The 20,225-nt window shown below is 48.2% G+C and overlaps 2 protein-coding genes across 3 annotated transcripts in view; both read right to left on the bottom strand.

The window, feature by feature from the left end:
• Positions 1 to 20,225, bottom strand: part of LOC142819216 (cystatin-A-like) — a 47,488-nt gene that overhangs the window by 7,007 nt on the left and 20,256 nt on the right. The gene's annotated exons all lie outside the window — the stretch shown is intronic.
• Positions 3,165 to 18,736, bottom strand: LOC142819218 (cystatin-A-like). The gene is made up of 3 exons (XM_075904500.2): positions 18,561 to 18,736; positions 7,019 to 7,120; positions 3,165 to 3,399 (listed from the first exon to the last, which is right to left on the bottom strand). Exons 1-3 carry the CDS (start codon positions 18,633 to 18,635, stop codon positions 3,271 to 3,273), a joined length of 306 nt encoding a protein of 101 aa, XP_075760615.2. The 5' UTR covers positions 18,636 to 18,736; the 3' UTR covers positions 3,165 to 3,270.

Here is a 20,225-nt window from a genome sequence, read left to right as displayed (position 1 = left end):
AGTGACGTTCAGCTCACAGGCCCAAACACTTGTTCCAGCTGGAATCCATGTTTCAAGGGCCTGATTCTGACTCGCACTAAGGCTGCTCTGGCTCTTTCTAACGCAGCCTCAGTGTCAGTAGCGCTGCCAATACTAATGACTTTATGGGTCTCATGCACACAGGAGCGGCCAGGCTGGGTCAGACCACAGGCCCCTCTAGCCCGGTGTCCTGTTTGCCCTCAGCGGCCAATGCGGGTGCCCCAGAGGAAATGACCTGATCGGGGAATCCCCAAGTGATCCATCCCCTGTGGCCCATTCCCACCCTCTGGCAACCAGAGACCAGGGACACTTCAGTGTTCGGCTTTGCAGGATATTGGAGTGTCTGTCAAAGCACCCTGGGGTGAAGTGGGAGATTGTGGGGGGCTCAGGGGAGGTTGTGAGGAGGCACGTGGGAGGGGACTGGGGCAATTGTCGGGTGTCCGAGGGGGGAGCTGTGGGGTGGTTGGCTCACAGGAGCTGCCTGCCCAGGGTGAGGACCCGATGCATGTCCCTCCCACTCCCCCGCACGTGCCACGTGTCTCTGACCATGCAAAGTGACGTGTTCTGGGACCCCGGGTGCTCTGGGCACAGATGCCAGATCTGTGCGCAGGGCGGGTCCCGAGCCTGGCCGAGCCCACCGCTCCCACTGCAGGGACCCGAATGGCAGGTCCGTGTCTCGTGCCGGAGGCAGGGCCCAGTGATGTTGCTGTGGGAGCTGTGTGCGGGGCCAGGGCAGCCACTGGCCCCAGCTGGAATCCAACAGGCTGCGCCTCTGGCAGGCACTCCTGGTTGAGAGCAGAAGCTGGGCAAGGGTGGGAAGAGTGGATGCAACTCCCAGCCACTCCCCCCGCCCAGCTGTTGCACGCAGCCACAGGCTCCCAGGGGGGAGGTGGGGCCGCGATCGGCGCTGGGAGCCTCTGGTCGTGTGCAGAAGCTGGGCAGGGGGAGTGACTGGGAGCCCCAGCCACTCTCCCCCGCCCTCTTCCCCGCCAAGCTTTTGTACGCTACAACAGGCTCCCAGCACCGATCTCTGCCCCATCTCCCAGCTGTTCTCCCGCCCCCACCAGGCTTCCATCCGATGCCCAGCCGGAAAAACAGAAAATACCAGACATTGCACATATCCAGTATTCTCTGAATTTTTTTTACCAGACAGAGGGTGCAAAATCGGACTGTCCGGTATAATACTGGACACGTGGCAACCCTGCCTAACACAGCAGCGCTGCCCCTGGCAAAGGCAACAGGGGCCTAAATTCAACCCTTTGTTTCACGCTCTTCCACCTGTGTCTCTCTCCAACCTCACCCATCAGCACTGCACTTTAGCGGGGGGCAAGGAAGCCAGCACAGTATGTTGTGTGCCAATCCTTACCTATGCACCAAGCTGTGGATGCCAGATCTAGGGCTGACGGTCTTGAGACAGACACCTGCTTAAGAGCAAAACCAGACCATTTGAATGTGTTGGTGGAGCTGGTATTCCTGGAAGCAAGGTGCTGGTAAATACCTCAGTGCAGTTTACATAATAAGGGATTGACTTCTTACAGTACACGAAGCATCAAGTTGCACACTCACATAAGCTGCCAGTGTGATACTTGAGGTCACAAAAGAATGTATTTACTGCACTGATTAAGGGAATTTTTTCCTGGAAATGGGAAATTTACATTAGAGCAAAAAGTCCCACCATTGCATTTGGGCACTTTGATCTTGTACATTACAAGCGACTGGGTCATCTTTTAATATGTGTTTGCAACCTTGGAGCCATGTTGCTCCCAAGATGTAAGAGAGACCAAGTCAGTGAGGTAATATATTTTGTCTGGACCAAATTCTGCTGATGAAAGATACAGTCTTCTGAGCTAATGGGTCAACAGAGGGAAAAAAATCAGGGCATGTCTACACTAGGAAATTATTTTGAAATAATAATAACTCCCAAAATAGCTATTTCAAAATAGCGGGTCTACGCTACAGGGAAACCTTTAAATTAGTCTGAGGCAGGCTCCGTTAATGTGGATGTGCTACCTCGATTTACAGCCACAGGAAGCACTGAGGCGTAATTACTTGGTATGACTCTGGGGAGTAGTTATTTCAAAATAGCAGCAGTGGAAAGTCCATACTATCGCCATTTCAAAATAATTATTTTGAAACAAGTGTTAGTCCTCCTGGAAAGCAGGAGTTATTATTTTGAAATAACCAGCCGCTTATTTTGAAATAACAGGCTTGGTAATGTGGATGCTCCGCTTGTTATTTTGAAATAACTCCCTAGTGTAGACCGGGACTTAGTGTGTTTGATCTAAATTCAAGTTGGGACAGACTATTAGGTGTAAGGAGTAATGTCTGTCTTAGGACACCACTTGCAGGGTTAAACTGTTATGTAAAAGGAGTTTGAAGTTGGCCATTAAGCATTAGCAGATAGGTGCTATTACACATTACTGTAAAGACCATGAAACTAGCATCCCTCTTAAATTCATGCTTTTTAGTGTCTAGCGGTATTATAAATTTAATTTTCCAAACTTGTTATTTGAAGGTGTTGTACAGGTTACCTTTGAGAACAAATATTGACAGCTTCGACATAGAGTGTGAAAAGTGTTCGCCTACTGGTGACATGGGTGGCTTTGTCTGCTCCAGAATATTAAAAATGCTGCACAAAGTGTATTAAAATTCTGCATACATTATATGTCAATATATGACACTATAATAATGCCAGTTTCAATTGTTTTGGTAATTTAGTTCAAAATACCTGTCAGCAAGTTTGTCTTATAGTATTTCCCACACCCCTCAGACACAGTGAAAAGACTAGGGGAGTCTGAGAGAGAGGGAAGGAGCCTGGAAGTGAACCTGGAGGACTTTTAGGTGTGGGTGGGAGAAGTATGGACTCATGTCTTTGGAGGGGCTTGTTCAGGAGTTAGGGAGCCTTCCTCATGCAGACTCTGACTGACCCCAAGCCTCTCTCATCTGCCCGGTCCCCCTCCACCAACACTATTATTTGTTAGAAGAGTTGTTTGGGAAACAATTTGATTGTTTCTTTAAATTCCTGGGTGAGATAATGTGGGCTCCTTTTTTAGTTTTTGAGAGCAGGGCCCTTGGTGAGTTAGCAGCAGTTGCTTACTGCTGGAATGAACGTACCCTTCTGTTACAAGCAACATGGAAACACAAACTTTGGTTTGAAAATCAGATTCCTTTTATTTTCATTTGTGTATTGGCACGAGCATTATGAGCCGGGACTCTGTAGAAAGAGCAGCAGAAGAGCCCATTCCAAGCAGCTCAGTCAAAGTCGTCCAGTTCATCACTTTCGGTTTTTCCAGTCTGATAGGCAGTAAGACTGACCTCACTGTCAAGACCTTCGTACACCTTCAGGTGTACACACTCATCAGCGCTGTCGCTGACAGAGACCTGAAAGACAAAGAGAGCAGGACACCCATGGACTAAGCAGATTCCAAGGAAGGGATGTGTTGGGGCGATGCCGTGCTGAGCCATTGAATAGCTATAAAATAAAAATTAAATCCAACATGGAATACTCAAGCCCCACAACCTGGGCTGCGTAGACTGTCCCGTGTTAAACCACATGTGTGAACAGAAACAGGCCTTTGTGTCCAAACTAGGGTGCTCCCAATGATCAGCAAAAATCGAAATGTTATCCCTGAAATCACAAGGTCAAATTCAGCCCTGCCCTAACAAGCTGCTACTTCCATTGGTCGGCCTGGGAGTTGCACCTGCTTATGCCTGAGCTTAATTTAAGTCCCATTCTTCACACTCCAAAAATGATCCCACTCAACCCCTTATCTTCTTCACTTTGCACATGTCTGTGGGGATCCAGGCAGTCAGGGTGAGTTTGCGTTAGGAAAATCAAAAGATTTCAAACCTATTTTCCTAAGGCAAAGTATCATTGACTTCCGTAACATCCCATGGCTAGATTGCAGTGGAAGACTTAATCCCTTGCGCCCTAGAAGGGGAACGCAGTAAAGACACTCCAGAAGGGCAAAGAAAGCCACGGAAAGGAGATGTTTTCTTCATCTTCTACATGAGAGTCAGTTGACGAAAGCCAGGTAAGAGGCAAGAGGGGAGTTATGGGAAGAAGCCCTTCTTTTGAACCCTCCAGGGACTAGCTGAGTTTATAGCAAGGGCTGACGTCCGTTTGCAATTTTGTTGGACATCCGTTTGCATGGCTAAAGGACCAAACCCAAAGCACCCCACCTCCAGAAAGGAAACGGAGAGCAGTGAGTCCTAGTGGAAGTCAGTGCTTTTGCCGAAATTCAAGTGGCCAGTGTAGACAGCTGGCAAGCTTTTCCGGAAAAGCGGCTGATTTTCCGGAAAAACTGGCCAGTCTAGACACAGCCTTACAAATTTATTAAAGAAGCTCATAAATCATATGGTTGCAATGGCTATTGCTCTATTTTTTAACTGCTAGCAAATATAGATCTTAAAAAAATGGTTACAAAGAAAATGAAGATAGAAAATAGAAATAATGGTACCACGTGACAGCTTAATCTTTAAAGAGCTCTAGTCTATGTGTACACTTAAGAAAAAGGACACATCCAGGTACAATTTTGACCCCCTTCTGTGCCTCTCAACTCCACCATTTCAGGCCAGGGCCGGTCCCTCAATTCCTAGGAAAGACGAATACGAGGTGGGCGTCCCCGTGGAACCTCGGGAGGCCAATCACCTAACCTGACCAGCAGATAGATGGTAGATTGATGATCAGAGTAAGTGTGCTGCTGGACCCATCTTTATACCCATAGGGGCCCGTATCTTCTTTCTTATCTAAGATGCCAAATTGTGTTGGTCCATCTTTGTGACACCAGTTCTTACAAGGGAGTTTCAACTTAATTTACACTTGCAAGAGAGATAACTAAATTGTGAGTACTGGACATTCTTTACTGGGTGGGAGATCCCTCCCCCCACGGACAGCTGTGTGTTCGTATCAATATAGGTGCCAGCCAAGGCAGTTGTCCCGGCCTCGAGGTCAACAATTGGCGTATCTGTTTACAGCCATCCAGGGTCACTGTGAGCTAGCATATCCAGGCCTCCTGTCAAGGCTTCACAGACTATGCTGATTTTACTGCTCTGTGTGCCCTGTATGCTTCCAGGCAAGCAAAGATGGATGTTACAAGGGGGCTTCCTGACGGGCTACAGTCAGGAGTGTCTTTGTGTGGCTGTTGCCTGAGGCTATCTGAGGCTTGTGCTTAAAGAGACACCCTGCCTATACCTGGGCAGCCGGTTCTCAGGTTTCCCTGCTTGCTTGCCAATCTCGATGAGGGACAGCAGAGCATTTTTGCCACTGCATGCTCCGGTTGCCCACACTTGGGACACCCTGCACTCTGCAACATGGAGCCAGAGCTGCCCCTGGACACTCTGGTGCTTCTCCTGGACTCATTGCTGCGAGCCTGGCTGCACTTTCAGCAGGCTGCCATCCAGGAGGTCCATCCAGGGGCTGTCAGTATCCAGGAGGCCCTGCGGGAGAGCTTCCACCCTGAGGAGCACTAAGAGCCTCCCTGGTCTCCTCCACTGGGGACTTGTGCCTCATTCCTCCTTCACGTCCTTCCACTTACCCCTCCCTAACACTCTTCGGGTATGTCTACACTACCCCGCTAGTTCGAACTAGTGGGGTAATGTATGCATACCGCACTTGCTAATGAAGCCCGGGATTTGAATTTCCCGGGCTTCATTAGCATAAGCGGGGAGCCGCCATTTTTAAATCCCCACTGCTTCGAACCCCGTGTAGCCGCGGTTCCTATTCCGAACTACCGTTACTCCTCGTGAAATAAAATACACATATTGTCATAACACAAACTCTCTTTATTTAACAAAACTGGGGGGGAGCGAATGAAACTCTGATGGGAGAGAGGAGGGGGAAACCTGGGAGGAGGGAGCTGGAAGGGGGAAGCAAGGGGAAGAAGGGGGAGAGGAAGCTCAGGGTTCAGGGTTGGGGGGTCTCGCCGGACCAACTTGATTGTCATGCAAACCTGCTCCTGGGTTCGCATGTGGCCTTTGGTGGCCAGGCTGGCAGCTATCCTGTCAGACAGACGCGTTCCTCCATCTAGTGCGGAGATCATGGAAGTTGGGGGCATCACCTCCCAAACCTGGATAAGGTCCACGCTGATCTCTGCCCTGGACCAGGAAGGCACCTGCCTTCTCCGGGCCCTGGCATGCTCCTGGGAGCTGGCGGACTGTTCCTGGGGAGCGGTGGGGGGTGGGGAGCTGGCTGCCAGTGGCTTGCTGGCTCATTTTTTGGGGCCACTGGGTCAAGGGCAGTGACTTCTGGCTCTAGGCTGGCAGGCTTGGAGCTGGCAGAGGCACTGTGGCCAGAGTCAACCCCTTTGAAGGCTCTGGGGAGGGTGGGAGAGAGAGGACAGTTCTTAGTTGAGGCTGGAGTGGCCACCAGGGCACCCTGGGAAGGGCTAGAGGCCCCCTATTTCGAAATAAGTGTCTACACAGCACTTATTTCGAAACAGCTATTTCGAATTTGGCGTTATTCCTCGTAGAATGACGTTTACCAAGTTTAAAATAAGCGCTCCGCTATTTCAAATTAAATTTGAAATAGCGGTTTGGCTGTGTAGACGCTAGGAAAGTTATTGCTGTGCAGACATACCCTTGTTGTGCTTACACAATAGCGAAGGCCAGTGCCGGAGGGTGAGAGTTGTAAAAGCCATTGGAGAGTCTGGAATGGAGATTGCCCTCTTGGCAAGCCCAAAATGTGGCAATTTACAGCTGAACACGTGTGACACGTGCTTTATAAATACTTAGGTGGGATTCACAAAACCCCCTTCTTTTCTTTTCAACTCGTGTAGAGAAATAGCAGCCAACTATCTCGTGTAGAGATGTTAGGTGGGCACTGAAAAAATCACGAGAGATAGTCTCTTCCTTCATTAAAAGTCATCTTGGACCTTTCCCTGCATTGTTTGCTCACCGTTGAACATCTTGCCTCAAGCCACTCCAAATGACAGCTCCATTCTACTTAAAGTAGAACACTTGGCAAGGCTGGAAGAAGTGGGGGATTTTGTTGAGTACTGACCTTAATTAAGTAGTTTCTTCCTGCAACTATCTGCGTTCTAAATGTAATGGCTTTAAAGACTTCGTATGTCACGTTCACTTTCTCTTCCAGTTCTTGCTTCACCTATAATGAAAAAGAAAGGGTTAGGATGTGCAAAAAGCTCAGCACACTCCTTCTCATCATACGTTTAATGCTTCAGCTTCCCGAAGAAGGTACATCAACTTACATGCAGCAGACATTTCGCTTCTTTGGGCCTTGCTTCTTAACAAACAATTCAACTCACCTCAGAGCTTCCTGCCCTATTTCCTAAGCTCCACAGATCCTGCAACAGGCTTCACGTCCCAAAGTTAGGATTGCTGCCTGGCCTTTCCTGAAAGCTTTTACCCGAAGCTCCTGATCTCTGCAAACATCTCCTCCTATACACCCATCCATCCATTGATTTTGGAGTTTGTCCACCTTTTCCCATCCCCATCCTCATTCCTCCCCATCCCCGCTCCTCCCTCTCCCTTCTGGAGCCTTGACATTTCCAGCATAAGCTACCCCAGTGGCCTCAGGTCACATGATATATTAAGACTCTCATGATATATTGACGAAGGAGGCACCTTGATGAACTCTGAGCCAGGGTACTCCAGGAGTCCTGGTTCCTTGTGGCTGGCAAACACTGGTTAAAGACTAATCTGTGGGCTGGGAATATACTTTATTAGTGTGGGAGAAAAATCAAATAACTCCAATTGTGTCTAAGGGGGACTGAGGAGGAAATCAAACTCTCTAAAAGGAAACTGCTGTAAGGGTTAAACGTTTTCCAGGCCCCTCTCTCTGTAACAGAGAGAAATCATCTTAACTCTAATCAAGACCCTTATAATGCCTCCTATCTCAACTTCACGGAGACTCCTAGGCTACGTCTAGACTGGCATGATTTTGCGGAAATACTTTTAACGGAAAAGTTTTTCCGTTAAAAGTATTTCTGCAAAAGAGCGTCTAGATTGGCAAGGATGCTTTGCGCATCCGTGGCCAGTCTAGACGCGATTTTGTGCAAGAAAGCCCCGATCGCCATTTTAGCCATTAGGGCTTTTTTGCGCAAAACAATTCTTCCCTGTCTACATTGGCCCTCTTGCACAAGTATTCTTGCGCAAGAGGGCTTTTTCCCGAGCGGGAGCGTGAAAGTATTTGCACAAAAAGCACTGATTTTGTACATTACAAAGTCAGTGCTCTTGCACAAATTCAAGTGGCCAGTGTAGACAGCTGGCAAGTTTTTGTGCGCGCTTTTGCACAAAATCTTGCCAATCTAGACGCACCCCTAGTCTGTAACAATTTGTCATGTAAACTCTTATCAAGTCACAGTTTGTCTTGCAGACTCCTCACTCAGGTTATCATGTGCCTTGGTACTGTAAAACTGACTTCTGGCACAGCTGGTGTGAACAGAAACATCTCACAGTACTTCTGCTGAGACTTTGATATGTTAAAAAAAAATAATCAACAACTAAACTGTCTGAACGTATTGTATAAAGGACCCCTGAAACTGTCTCTCAGGGCAGCTGCTTTCACTCTTGTAGCTGGCAGCCTGCATGCATGCATAATAAAGTTTCCTTTTAGAACTCTCTCCTGCCTCACCGCTTTGACCTCCAGCCTCGGTCCCTTCTGGGGACTCTGTACCCCAGGGGAGTGAGATTTCCCTGACATTAGCCAGGACAGGTAATTTATGTGCATGCCTAATTCGTGATTAACATGGAACCATTTGTTTCCATAACTCACACTTGTTCCTGTTTGAATCTGTCCATCCTTAAATAAATTCCCTTTTGTTTTACTGATAGAGATGCAGCCATGTTAGTCTGGACTAGCTGAAACAAAAGACAGAACTGATGGATTTCCATGTCTTTTGTTTTAATATAAGTGAACTCAAGTGCCGTGTGTGCTAGAGGAGCAGCGCTTTAAGGTAAAATTGGGTCCATTGTTCCTTTGGGAACGGAGGATCTGGGATTTCTGTGGGTGTGCAGGAATGAGGGGCTGGATTGGATACCACATGGGTTCACCTAGTGTCTGTGTGCAGGGCAAAGGCAGGGCTGGTGCAGCCCAGAGGCGAGTGCCCCACAGACTGGTTGTGTGAGGGAGCTAACACCCCTCTGGCAAAGGCAGGACGTGCTGGTGCGGGAGGCAGGTTTGGGTAGATGTGTGTGTGCCCGGGGACACTTCAAATGCTGCGGATTTTTAAAAACTTATTCAGTGCCAGGACTTCAAAACTGTGACATGGAATGAAGAGAGATTCCCATTGTAACATACAGCTGAGTGGAAGGGAAATTTGGGGCTCATCAGTGAGGTGACAGGCACATTATTAATGACCTTTACAAAGGCTAAGTGCCCACTGGCGCAGTTTAGGGCAGGGCTACTCAACACGCGGCCCATAGCCCGTTTGTTTGCAGCGGGCAGTGTGGTTTGGGTTTACACGGGGCTCAACACACGGCCCTCAGGTGGGATCCTTTGAAATGGCCTCCACTGGGAACACGCTCCACAATTTGGTGGGGTGAGCACTGAAAGGTGCAATCGGAGGTGCTAGCTGGGACACACGGGTACAGGGTGTCAGTGTTTCTAGCCACCAGGGAGGAGGTGCCGGGAGCACCAGGGCCTTGTGGGAAGTGCTGGCTGCTTAGCCTTGTGGGCAGAGCCTGAGAGGTGCTGACTGGCTCACACGGGCCACATTTGGGTCTGGCACCACGGCTTAAGGCTTCATCTTTGTATTCATGCCCCTCAGTGTGAAAGAAGCTATTTGCATATATTTGCATGTCTATGCAACCACACTTAAGTTGCGGACCATGGTGTAACCGCCCGTAGGCAGATTTGAACCTGGGATCTCTGAAGCTTAGTATAAGAGCCTCTACTATTAGTATGAGAGCCTCTACTGTTGCTGTGGTCTAGATACCACTTCCATTGGTCAGTAAGCACACGAGGTGTGTTGGTTACATAGGCACAATCTGTGAGTATCATTGTAACCTCCCCCTGGGCTTCCAAAGTCGAATAGCCTCGGTCTAGGGCAACTGCACCTGTGTTTCCCCTTGAGGCCACCAAGGACACCCACTCGAGGCCCACAGCTCCTCAGCCATCACCTCTCTTGGGCAAAGGCCCTTCTCTCTTTCTTTCCTGAGCAGGGAGTTCAGGCTGCACAGCTTCCTGAGCTACTGTGTGATCTCTCCAGCAAGCCAGCCTGCCTAAGCGGGCCAGCACCTGTACGGCTTTCTCTCCATGGGCTCTGAACAGTGCAGAGCCAGCAGCGACCAGTTATCACAACGCTCCTCCTAAGCCAGCACATTGATTGTGAAGGAAAAGCATTCCATGGAAACCATTCACACAATACATGCCCTACACACACGCTAGCTAGTTCACTAGAGATCACCCCAGCTCCAGCCTAGGGCTCCCGTAGGTTAGGCCCGTCCAGCCTTTCCCCAAAGGTTGGACACAAGGTCCCGCTCGTTTGCAGGCTCAGAAAAAAGGCTCGATTCTGTTTAAACTATTTTTCTAAAAATCCTTTTTGTCAGTTGGTCTCTGGAGAATCCAGTTGAAGCAGTAAATGCAAGTATCTCCCCAGGTCGTGGGATCTCTGCGGACGTCTTATAATTTGAGTCAATTTGCCTGACCACGTCCCCTCTGCACTATTGTTAGTTCCTAGCCAACTGTGGCTCCCCTCCCCCATGGAATAATATTGAATCCCTCAATAGAACAGAAACGATTGTAGTGACTTAAGTTTTTCCCTAGGACTGCTGTGATCACCCTCACCTGGTGGGGTCATTGGATTGCTGTGGCGCATCAGCCCTTCTCAGAGCGTACCAGCTGTTCCGTGTCTCCTGTTCCGTGCAAGAGTGCTTGTGTAAAAGGTCTTGCGCAAGAGCATTAAAGAAACTGCAGCTGCAAGGCAGCCTGGGTTGCAACAGCTCTCAAAAGCTCTGGGATACACAGCACCAATGAAATACTCATTTACTAGGGCTGCTAGAAAAGGTCAAATGCCTTAGGGCCTAGGCTCACTCCACAGGCTGGAGAAGTTCCCACAGTAACCTTTGGGAGGTGGTTCCAATGCAGGGTACGATCCTCAGGCCTCACTATCTGAATATTTCAATCCACTCCCGCAGCAGAAGAAATCAGAATTCAGGTCTGTGTATAACGCAGTGTTTCTCACCCGGTGGTACGAGTCCCCTTAGGGGTACTCAAGAGAAGTCTGGGGGGATACGTCAACACAACTGAAATTTGGAGAATACTGAATTTTTGTTTTAAGTTTTACAGCGTTTTATTATTTTTGTACTTTTTACACAACTGAAAATTGGAGAAAACTGAATTTTTGTTTTAAGTTTTACAGCGTTTTATTGTTTTTGTTCTTTTTACACCCAAATATTTCATCACCCACCTGGCTACGATTAAGTTGTTTAAACAAATGTGTTGCAAAGGAAAATAAAATTGTGTGTGTCTGAAAACTGTAGACACTGGGGGTACTTATAATTTTTTCAAAGGGGGGTACTTTATTAAAAAAAAGGTTAAGGAACACTGGTGTAACGCATTGGAGGCCCCTCTGCATTGCTCTGCCACACGGGTGCAGCATCTTCTGCTTGAGTGTCAATTCATGAGCAGCTGTTCCAGTGCTTCACAGGCTGCCATTCTCACCCCAAATCAGAAGCAGTGGGTATACAAGGCAAGGGAAACCAATGCTTCCCCTGGGCGTTAGGGCCCAAACGCTTCTCTTACTCTCTCTGTTCTGTCGCTTCCCTGACACTGAAACTCTTAAAAGAGCCATTAAGTGGTAATGACGCCATTTGCCAACCCTGAAGTATGCCAACCCGTTTCTGACACAAACCGTGGTGCATGGAGTATTTACTCAGAACTAGGCCCTTAAATACAATATTTAAAGCAAACTGTAAATAGGGTTGCCAGGTGTCTGGAATTCTACCAGACAGTCAATTTTAATCTGTCCGGTTAAAAAATTCAGAAAATACCGGACATGTGCAATATCCGGTATTTTCTGGTTTTTCGGCTGGGTACTGGGCGGAAGCCTGGCAGGGGAGCAGCTGGGAGGCGGGGCCATGATCGGCACTGGGAGCCTGTCGTTGCATACAGAAGCATGGCGGGGGGGGGGGGGGAGAGGCTAGGACTCCCAGCCACTCCCCCTGCCCTGTCCTTGCACGTGACCAGAGGCTCCCAGTGCTGATCGTGGTCCTGCCTCCCAGCTGGGAGCCTGTGGTTACGTGCAGAAGCTGGGGAGGGGGTGAGAGTGGCTAGGAACCCCCCAGCCACTCCCTCTGCCTGGCTTCTGCTTGCAACCAGAGGGAGTCCCAGGCTGGGAGGCGGGGCCGCAATCGGTGCTGGGAGCCTCTGGTCACGTGCAGAAGCCTGGCGGGGGAGGGGGACATGTTTGGGATTCTCAGCTACTCCCCCTGCCGGGCTGGGAGTGACGAGATGAGAGTTCGGAGACCTACAACATCGTGGTGGTCGCAATAACCTTCTGCTTTTGAGCACTGGGGTTGCGCCGAAGCGGGATGATCTTCTACTGCCGGAAATGTAGCCAGCCTGGCAGCACCCGCCCCTCAGGAGGGCATCTCGAAACTCAGAGTAGGTGTTAACTCTCCCATGGGGAAACCCTGCCCCCTCGCCCCAGCCAGCACATGGGGAGAGCCTCCATCCCCTCATCCCAGCCACCAAGAGAACCCTGCCCCCATACTTCAACCACCACATGGGGAGGGATCTCTGCCCCCAGGCACCACATGGGGAGACCCCCCCAATCCCTTTGCTCCAGTTACCATCCCCGCCATCCCCCACTCTCAAGCCACCACATGACAGAGCTCCTGCCTCCTTTTCCCCAGCCATTAAAGGACGGGATGCTCGACAAATTTTTCGCCTGCGTGTCCAGTATATTTTGGGAACTGTATTTAACTGTAAACTATTGGTGAGGACGTTAAAATCATATCTCTAAAAAACACTTGCATCAATTTTTAGATTCATCTTTAACGCTACATTCTTGGATCTTCAGACATATCCATTTTAAATACATTCTCCAAAAGACCACCCTGATCAAAAATATACATGTTCATTTTAATTACCATCGAACAAAAAAGCTTTTGCTTCCAAAGTCTTGCTGTCCTTTCTGTCCATCCCTGCTGTAATCTTTCTCCCTTCAGAGAGACAACTCCCCTTTTCTTACAGATAGTTTGACAAATGAGATTCTATCATTATTTCAAGCACACAGAATACATTAGTATTCCCTTCTCTGAACACACAAAACCACTCTAATTAATTTAAAATAATGTCTTTGTTCCCAGGTGTTAAATATGCATTGCTTGATGAAGGCTTAAGAGTACAAATATAAAGTCAGCTTAGAAATACTGGTTAAGAAAATGTAAAACAGAGAAGAGCTGCATCATGTGTTCCATAATATTTACTGTTGTATTCAGCAAGACGACTGACTTACCCTTCTTACAAATTTTTGCAAATAACTCTAATTATTTGGTATATTTGGTATGTCAGGTATATATTATGGTTTATCTTATTTGGTATATCAGGTTTTTCCAGGGTATATCAAAAAACCTGTGGCTGACATGTTTTCCCCAAATTTAGTGCTTTTATTTAGGTCCCAGTCTCGACAATCTGGCAAGCAGTGCAAAACATACTCCATTTTCTTTAGAAATAAATTGTAGAAGAGGGTTTTTTCAGATGTCATTTGCTACATTTGGGTTCAGGCATTAGGCTGGAACAGGTTGAGCAGGGAGGGGGAGGGAATAGAGGAGGGTGACAGTGGGGAGGGGGCGGAGCAGGGTGGAGTATGGGCAGGGCCACAGGCTGGGGAGCTCTCCTCCCCAAGCAGCAGTGACACACACGGCCTAGGACCCAAATGCTGCAATCATGGCCCTGCGCCCAGAACCCCGACACCCCTGTTCTTGACTAAACATTCCTCCGGCTCCCATGGAACCTCCCCTTCTGCTGCTCTCAGGAGTTTCAGGGCACTACACCCAGGCTTTCTGCTTCTTTGGGTGTGGCAAGTTACGCGTCCCCTCAGCCCGCTGCCCTTGTCTCAGACAAACAAGCTGTCCCCTCTCCCCGTTCACAACCCCCCAACCTCCAGCACCATTTACCCATCAGTTAGCTATTGGCCATCAAGGGAGGCCAAGCAGCCAGCTGCCTAGTCCCCAGATCCAGGCCAAGGAGATTTAAGAAGCAATCCATTCGGCTGGAGGTTGTTTCTGGACTTTTCTAAGATTAGGAGAGAAAGGAAGGGAATGCTCGGGGGTCAACATGCTCCACAGATGGTTAGGGCCAGGGTGGTTGGGGCTAGATTGCACTCAGGACCTTTGGCACCCTGCTGACCAGTAGAATTTTTAGCCCTGAGTTAACACCCAGGCTCCCCTGCATTAAGTGTGTGTAAGAAAGGGATTCTCAGCAGCCAGTGTGCAGGGTGGGGAGCCAGTTAAACTAGCTAGGACTAAAATGGAGAAAAGAGGGGCAGAGCGTAAGGCCCACATCTACAAAGGTACTTAGGCACCTGACTGTGTGCAGTATGGGTGGGACCACAGGCTGCCCTCTCCTCAGCACACACAGATCTTACGCAATGGCAGAGCCAGCAAGGGGAAATCAGGACTCATGAGTTCTTTCTGCTGCTCTAAGCACCAGGCAAGGGTTTTGTCTTTTGGAATGGATGAGAGAGCAATGAATAATGTTGTTGTATTTTTTTAGGTCAGGAGTGTCCAGTCTTCTTTCTGACTCCCCCCTGCTGCGCGTGGTGAATATTCTACAGCCCACCTGTGCCATAACAACTGGTTTTCTTCACATTAGACAACTAGATTAAAGCCAGGGCCGAGGCGGGTAGGCAAGGCAACTGCCTGGGGCCCTGCAAAGCTCCACGGCTCAGCCTTTGCCTTCAGCCCCATGTGGGGGCTTCAACGCCGGATACCAGGGCTCTGGTTTCAGCTTTCTGCCCTGGGCCCCCAGAAGTCGAGTGCTGGCCCTGCTCTCTGGTTTATTTTGGGGCCCCCTGAAACCTGCTTGTGGCCCCTGGTTGAGAACTGCTGCTTTAAATCATTCCAAGTGCAAGGTCCTTTCCTGAAGTCGTCCAGGTCCCTACATCGCTGCCCTCCAGAGGCTGTCGTCTGCTCTCAGTGAACGGGCAGGGACATTTGAAACCCTCTGCTGACCCTCATGGCAATGAAAGCAGAACCTGACTTGACGTTTCACCTTTGTGCCACATTTGTGTTCACTGAAAACCAAGTATTGTGGCCTCATTTCTGATACGTGCTGTCTGCAGCTAAACTTGGCTTCTAAAAATTGGTTATTTATTTGAGAGAGAGAGAGTCTGTTACATTTCTACAATGCGTGCACACAACACCACCAATGTCTCGTACTTCCATGTTGCCTTTTGAGGAAGACTCTCAATATGTCTTATTAACATAAATTCAACTTTACGGTCCCCATTTGAGGAAGGGAAGTGTCAGTCTCCCTCCTCCCCCTTCAGTCCTCCTTTTAGAGCTGAGGAAGTTGAAGCACAAAGAGGTAACTTGATTTGCCTTTGGTCACATAGGGTATGTCTACACTACAGCGCTAGTTCGAACTAACTTAGTTCGAATTAGTTAATTCGAACTAAGCTAGTTCGAACTAACGCATCTAGAACTAAAAACTAGTTCGAACTAGCGTTTTGCTAGTTCGAACTAGTAAGTCCACATTGAGTGGACTCTGAACAGGGCTTAAGGATGGCCGGAAGCAGTGCCGGCAGGGCATAAAAGGAGGACTTAGAGCATGGAGATGCTGTCTCAGGCTAGCCGAGGGCTGCGCTTAAAGGGTCCCGACCCCCACCCCGGACACACAGTTCTAAGGGGTGCCCCGCTTGCAAAGAAGTTCTGGCTTGGAGTGCCCTGAGTGCCCACACTGGGCACATCACACCACTCGGCCATCAGCCCGGCTGCACTTGCCGCAGGCTGCCATCTGGGGAGAGGGAGTAATTGGGGGGGCTGCAGGAGAGCTTCCACCCCCAGAAGCCCGCAGAGCCAGCCCAGTCCTCCCCATCGGGGGCTCGTACCCCATTCCTCCCTCACCTCCTTCCACTTACCCTTCCCTAGCCCCCCTTCTTATTGATGTACAAAATAAAGATAACGTTTCTTCCAACATTGACTCTGTCTTTATTGAACAAAACTGGGGGAGACTGGGAAAAGGAGGTGGGAGAGGGGAAGAGAAAGGCTGGGAGAGGGGAGGGCAACTAACATGATCAGGGGTTGGGAACAGGTCCCAGATGAAGAAAGGCTACAGAGACTGGGACTGTTCAGCTTAGAAAAGAGGAGACGGAGGGGGGACAGGATAGAGGTCTCTAAAAGCAGGGGTTGGGTGGAGAGGGTGCATTCAGAAAAGTTCTTCCTGAGTTCCCATAAAGAAGGACTAGAGGACACCAAAGGAAAGGAATGGGTATCAGGCTTGAAACTAGTAAGAGAAAGTTGTTGTTCTTCCCAAAGCAAATAGTTAACCTGCGGAACTCCTTGCTGCAGGAGGCTGTGAAGGCTACAACTTAGAACAGAGTTGAAAGGGAAGTGAGATCAAGTCATGGAGGTTGGGTCCATGGAGTCCTATTAGCCAGAGGGTGGTGTCCCTGCCCAAAGTTTGTGGAAGGCTGGAGAGGGATGGCACGAAACAAATGGCTTGGTCACTGTCTTCGGTCCATCCCCTCCAGGGTCCCTAGGGTTGGCCGCTGTCAGCAGACAGGCTACTGGGCTAGATGGACCTTTGGTGTGACCCAGGACGGCCATTGTAAGCTCAGGGCTCAGGCTCGGGGGTCTCAGTGGACCCCCTTGATTTTCATGCACACCTGCTCCTGGGTGGCCAGGCTGGCAGCTCTCCTGCCCTAGACGGCCACTTTCCTGTGCCTAGTGCGGAGATCGTGGACGAGGTCCACGATGTCCGCACTAGCCCAGGAAGGTGCCCGCCTCTTGCAGTCCAGGGCAAGCTCCCGGGAGCCGCCAGCCTGGTCCCGGCAAGAGGGGGTGGGCTGGGGGACATCGGGTGGGTGGCTCTGTGCCGTGCCAGGTGCAGGGTCTGCTAGCTGGGTGCTGGCAGGCTTGCACCTGGCACGGGCACCGTAGCCAGCCCGTGCCCCTTTAAGGGGTCCGGGGCCGGGAGGGGGGCATAGAGTTTCCCTGGTGTTGGCCAGAGTGGCCACCAGGGAAACCTGGGGAGGGCTAGCCTCCCACTAGTTCGAACTAAAGGGCTACACAGCCCTTAGTTCGAACTAGCTAGTTCGAACTAGGCGTTAGTCCTCGTAAAATGAGGTTTACCTAGTTCGAACTAAGCGCTCCGCTAGTTCGAATTAAGTTCGAACTAGCGGAGCGCTAGTGTAGCGCCTAGGAAAGTTAGTTCGAACTAACGGACGTTAGTTCGAACTAACTTTCTAGTGTAGACATACCCATAGTGAGTCCACGGCTGAGCCAGGCAGGCCCAGGGTATTTCCCTCCTCCAGACCCCCAAACCCATACAACCTTCAAGAGGCCTTAAATCATTATCGGGAAGGCCAACAATCATTATCCTGAACAGCAAGATCCTGACAAACTCTGAAAATCCAAGGTTTCCCAGGGATTTAACTAGCCCCTGGACTCCCTGGGCTGCTCTGCATTAACAAATGGGACCCCTAATGCACCAACCGTGCAGCTCCACTAGTCCAAGTACACAAGTGCCCATGTAGACAGAACACTGATATTTTTACTGCCCCATCAGCCAGTTCTGTACAGGTCAGGCTTCGATGGCGACTTGTAAAACCCTGTCTCCACGGGTGTTTCTATCACTGCTATTATCAGTTGAACTGCACTGGCAGTTAATTGGCTGTGTAGATTCAATTTCTAATGCTTATAAAGACCACTAGACCTTGCTTTCTTTCATCTATTTCTGTATATGTCCCTAGAGCTTTGAGAAGACTGAAAATCAGGTCAGAAGCTTGGAAGAAAGCTAATGTGTTACTATTTAAAGAGAATAAATGGGATAATCCAGGCCAATTGGACATTGACCATAGGTAAAAAATTGAAGCAGCTGATATGGGATTCGATTAATAAAGAATTAAAGGAAATTAGTATACTTAATGCCAATCAGTGTGAATTTATGGAACTTAGATCCTGTCAGATTAACTTGATAACATTTTTGATGAGATTATAAAAGTGGCTGATAAAAGGTAATACCACTGATGTAACAGACCACTGTACGACATTACACTTGGTGCCACATGACATTTGATGAAAAACTAGCACAATAGAAAATGAACATTGCCACAGTAGATTGATTAAGAGATTGAAAAGTTCTATGCCTGTGTAAACCACGTGGTCAGACTAGCTAACCCCTTCCAACCTTGGCATATCTAGAATTTCCTGGACTGCAGTCAGCATCATCTCTTCTTAAGAAATTTCTCCATGTCCCATGCTCTGAAGCTGTCTAGAGAGCTTTCACTGACCACGCTGGATGTTAGATTTTTAAAATAAATTCTAGCTTCATTCCATAATCTCTCTGGAATTTGCTTTAAAGACATACCCTTTTTCGCTGTTAGTTTGTTTTACATCATTCATTGGCTGTGACTCACCTGCTCAACAATCGTTTGGATTTCTTCGTTTGCAGGCTCGGGGTCGGAGAAGCCTCCAGGACGTCTGTCACTCATAGTGGCAAATAACTTCTTAGGGTGTTTGCAAACACTGACAAGCAAAATCTAGAGCAAATGTGACCAAGAAAACTCAGACTTCCAATATTATATAGCCACACAGTCACGTGATTTGTAGATGTGGATTTTACCATCATCAGGTTTGTAAGAGAAAAGGAGAAAAGAAAGGAAAGCAAAATATAGTATTTTTAATAGTAAGGGAAAGAGCATTTTAAAGACCATTATGTGTATATTGCTTTCTGGACCCCAGAAAAGCAGAAAACAAATAAGTCTCCAACCCCTATTAATTACGGTACTTGGTTCAGGCTGGTGTGGCAATTTGTTTGACTCAGAACCAGTTTCATCATATCTCATGAGGGTGTGATTCTTTGTGATTAGAAAAGTGATTGTAAACACCGAACTACACCCAAATATTTCCCAATATTAACTTAAAAATTACCACACGTTCTCCCCAGGTTTCATTTACGGGAACAGCAATTCCTGTTTAACTTGAACCTTGGTTCTCCAAGTTACCCTAAGCGAGCAAAGGCAGCAGGCCTTTTAGTTTTAATTATTTTATTTCTCTATTGTTTGTTACAAAACTGAAAGAATGTTTGTTACAAAACTGAATGCACATGCTGCCTGCCTCCCTTACCCCTTCTTTTGCTTGTATTATAGCTTTCTATAGGAAGAAATATGACCCGCCCTCCAAAAGAAGCATTCATGTACATTTCTTTATCAAACTTTTTCTAAACCTATGTGCATTTAGGAATTAGTCTTGTTTTAATTGTGCGCCAGAAATAACATTTTCTTTTTCTATATTATCTCTTTAACATTTGTCTTTATAAATTGGCAGATAGACCCCAAAGAAAGTAATATACTTCTCCACAGCCTTTTGTATTATTTCGGAATTAGCATCCATTGAATTGAATTGTATTAATTTTTAGTGACGTTTTTGAATGACAGATACATTTTAAAGATTTAAAATATACACACAGATATACACTGCACAAATGGTCCAATGGCTGGAAAGCAAAGCTAGATGAATTCAGACAGTAAATAATTTATACAATTTAATAACGAGCAATTTACCACTGCAACAGTTTACCAAAGATCGTGGTGGGTTCTTCATCCCTGTCAATTTTTAAATCAAATTGGATGTTTTCCTTAGAGATCAACTCTGGGAATTTTTTGAGGGAATTTATGGCCTTTGTTACACAAGAGCGCAAACCAGATTGTCACTCTGGCCACTTCTAGCCCTGGAATGTCTGAATTTAAAGTATATCTAACAGTGTAGACGTGGTTAATGCACCCATTGCAGCTGGTCTCTAGGGGTATGTCTACACTACAGCGCTAATTCGAACTAACTTAGTTCGAATTAGTTAATTCGAACTAAGCTCATTCAAACTAACGCGTCTAGAACTAAAAACTAGTTCGAATTAGCGTTTTGCTAATTCGAACTAGCATGTCAACATTAAGTGGACCCTGAACAGGGCTTAAGAATGGCCAGAAGCAGTGCCGGCAGGGCATCAGAGGAGGACTTAGAGCGTGGAGATGCTGTCTCAGGCTAGCCGAGGGCTGCGCTTAAAGGGACCCGACCCCCACCCCGGA

The sequence above is a fragment of the Pelodiscus sinensis genome, chromosome 1 (genome assembly GCF_052426305.1).
Source record: "Pelodiscus sinensis isolate ZL-2025 chromosome 1, ASM5242630v1, whole genome shotgun sequence".
Taxonomy (NCBI): Eukaryota; Metazoa; Chordata; order Testudines; family Trionychidae; genus Pelodiscus; species Pelodiscus sinensis.
The sequence above is the reverse complement of the archived record's forward strand: the minus strand, read 5'-3'. Positions and strand labels throughout refer to the sequence as shown.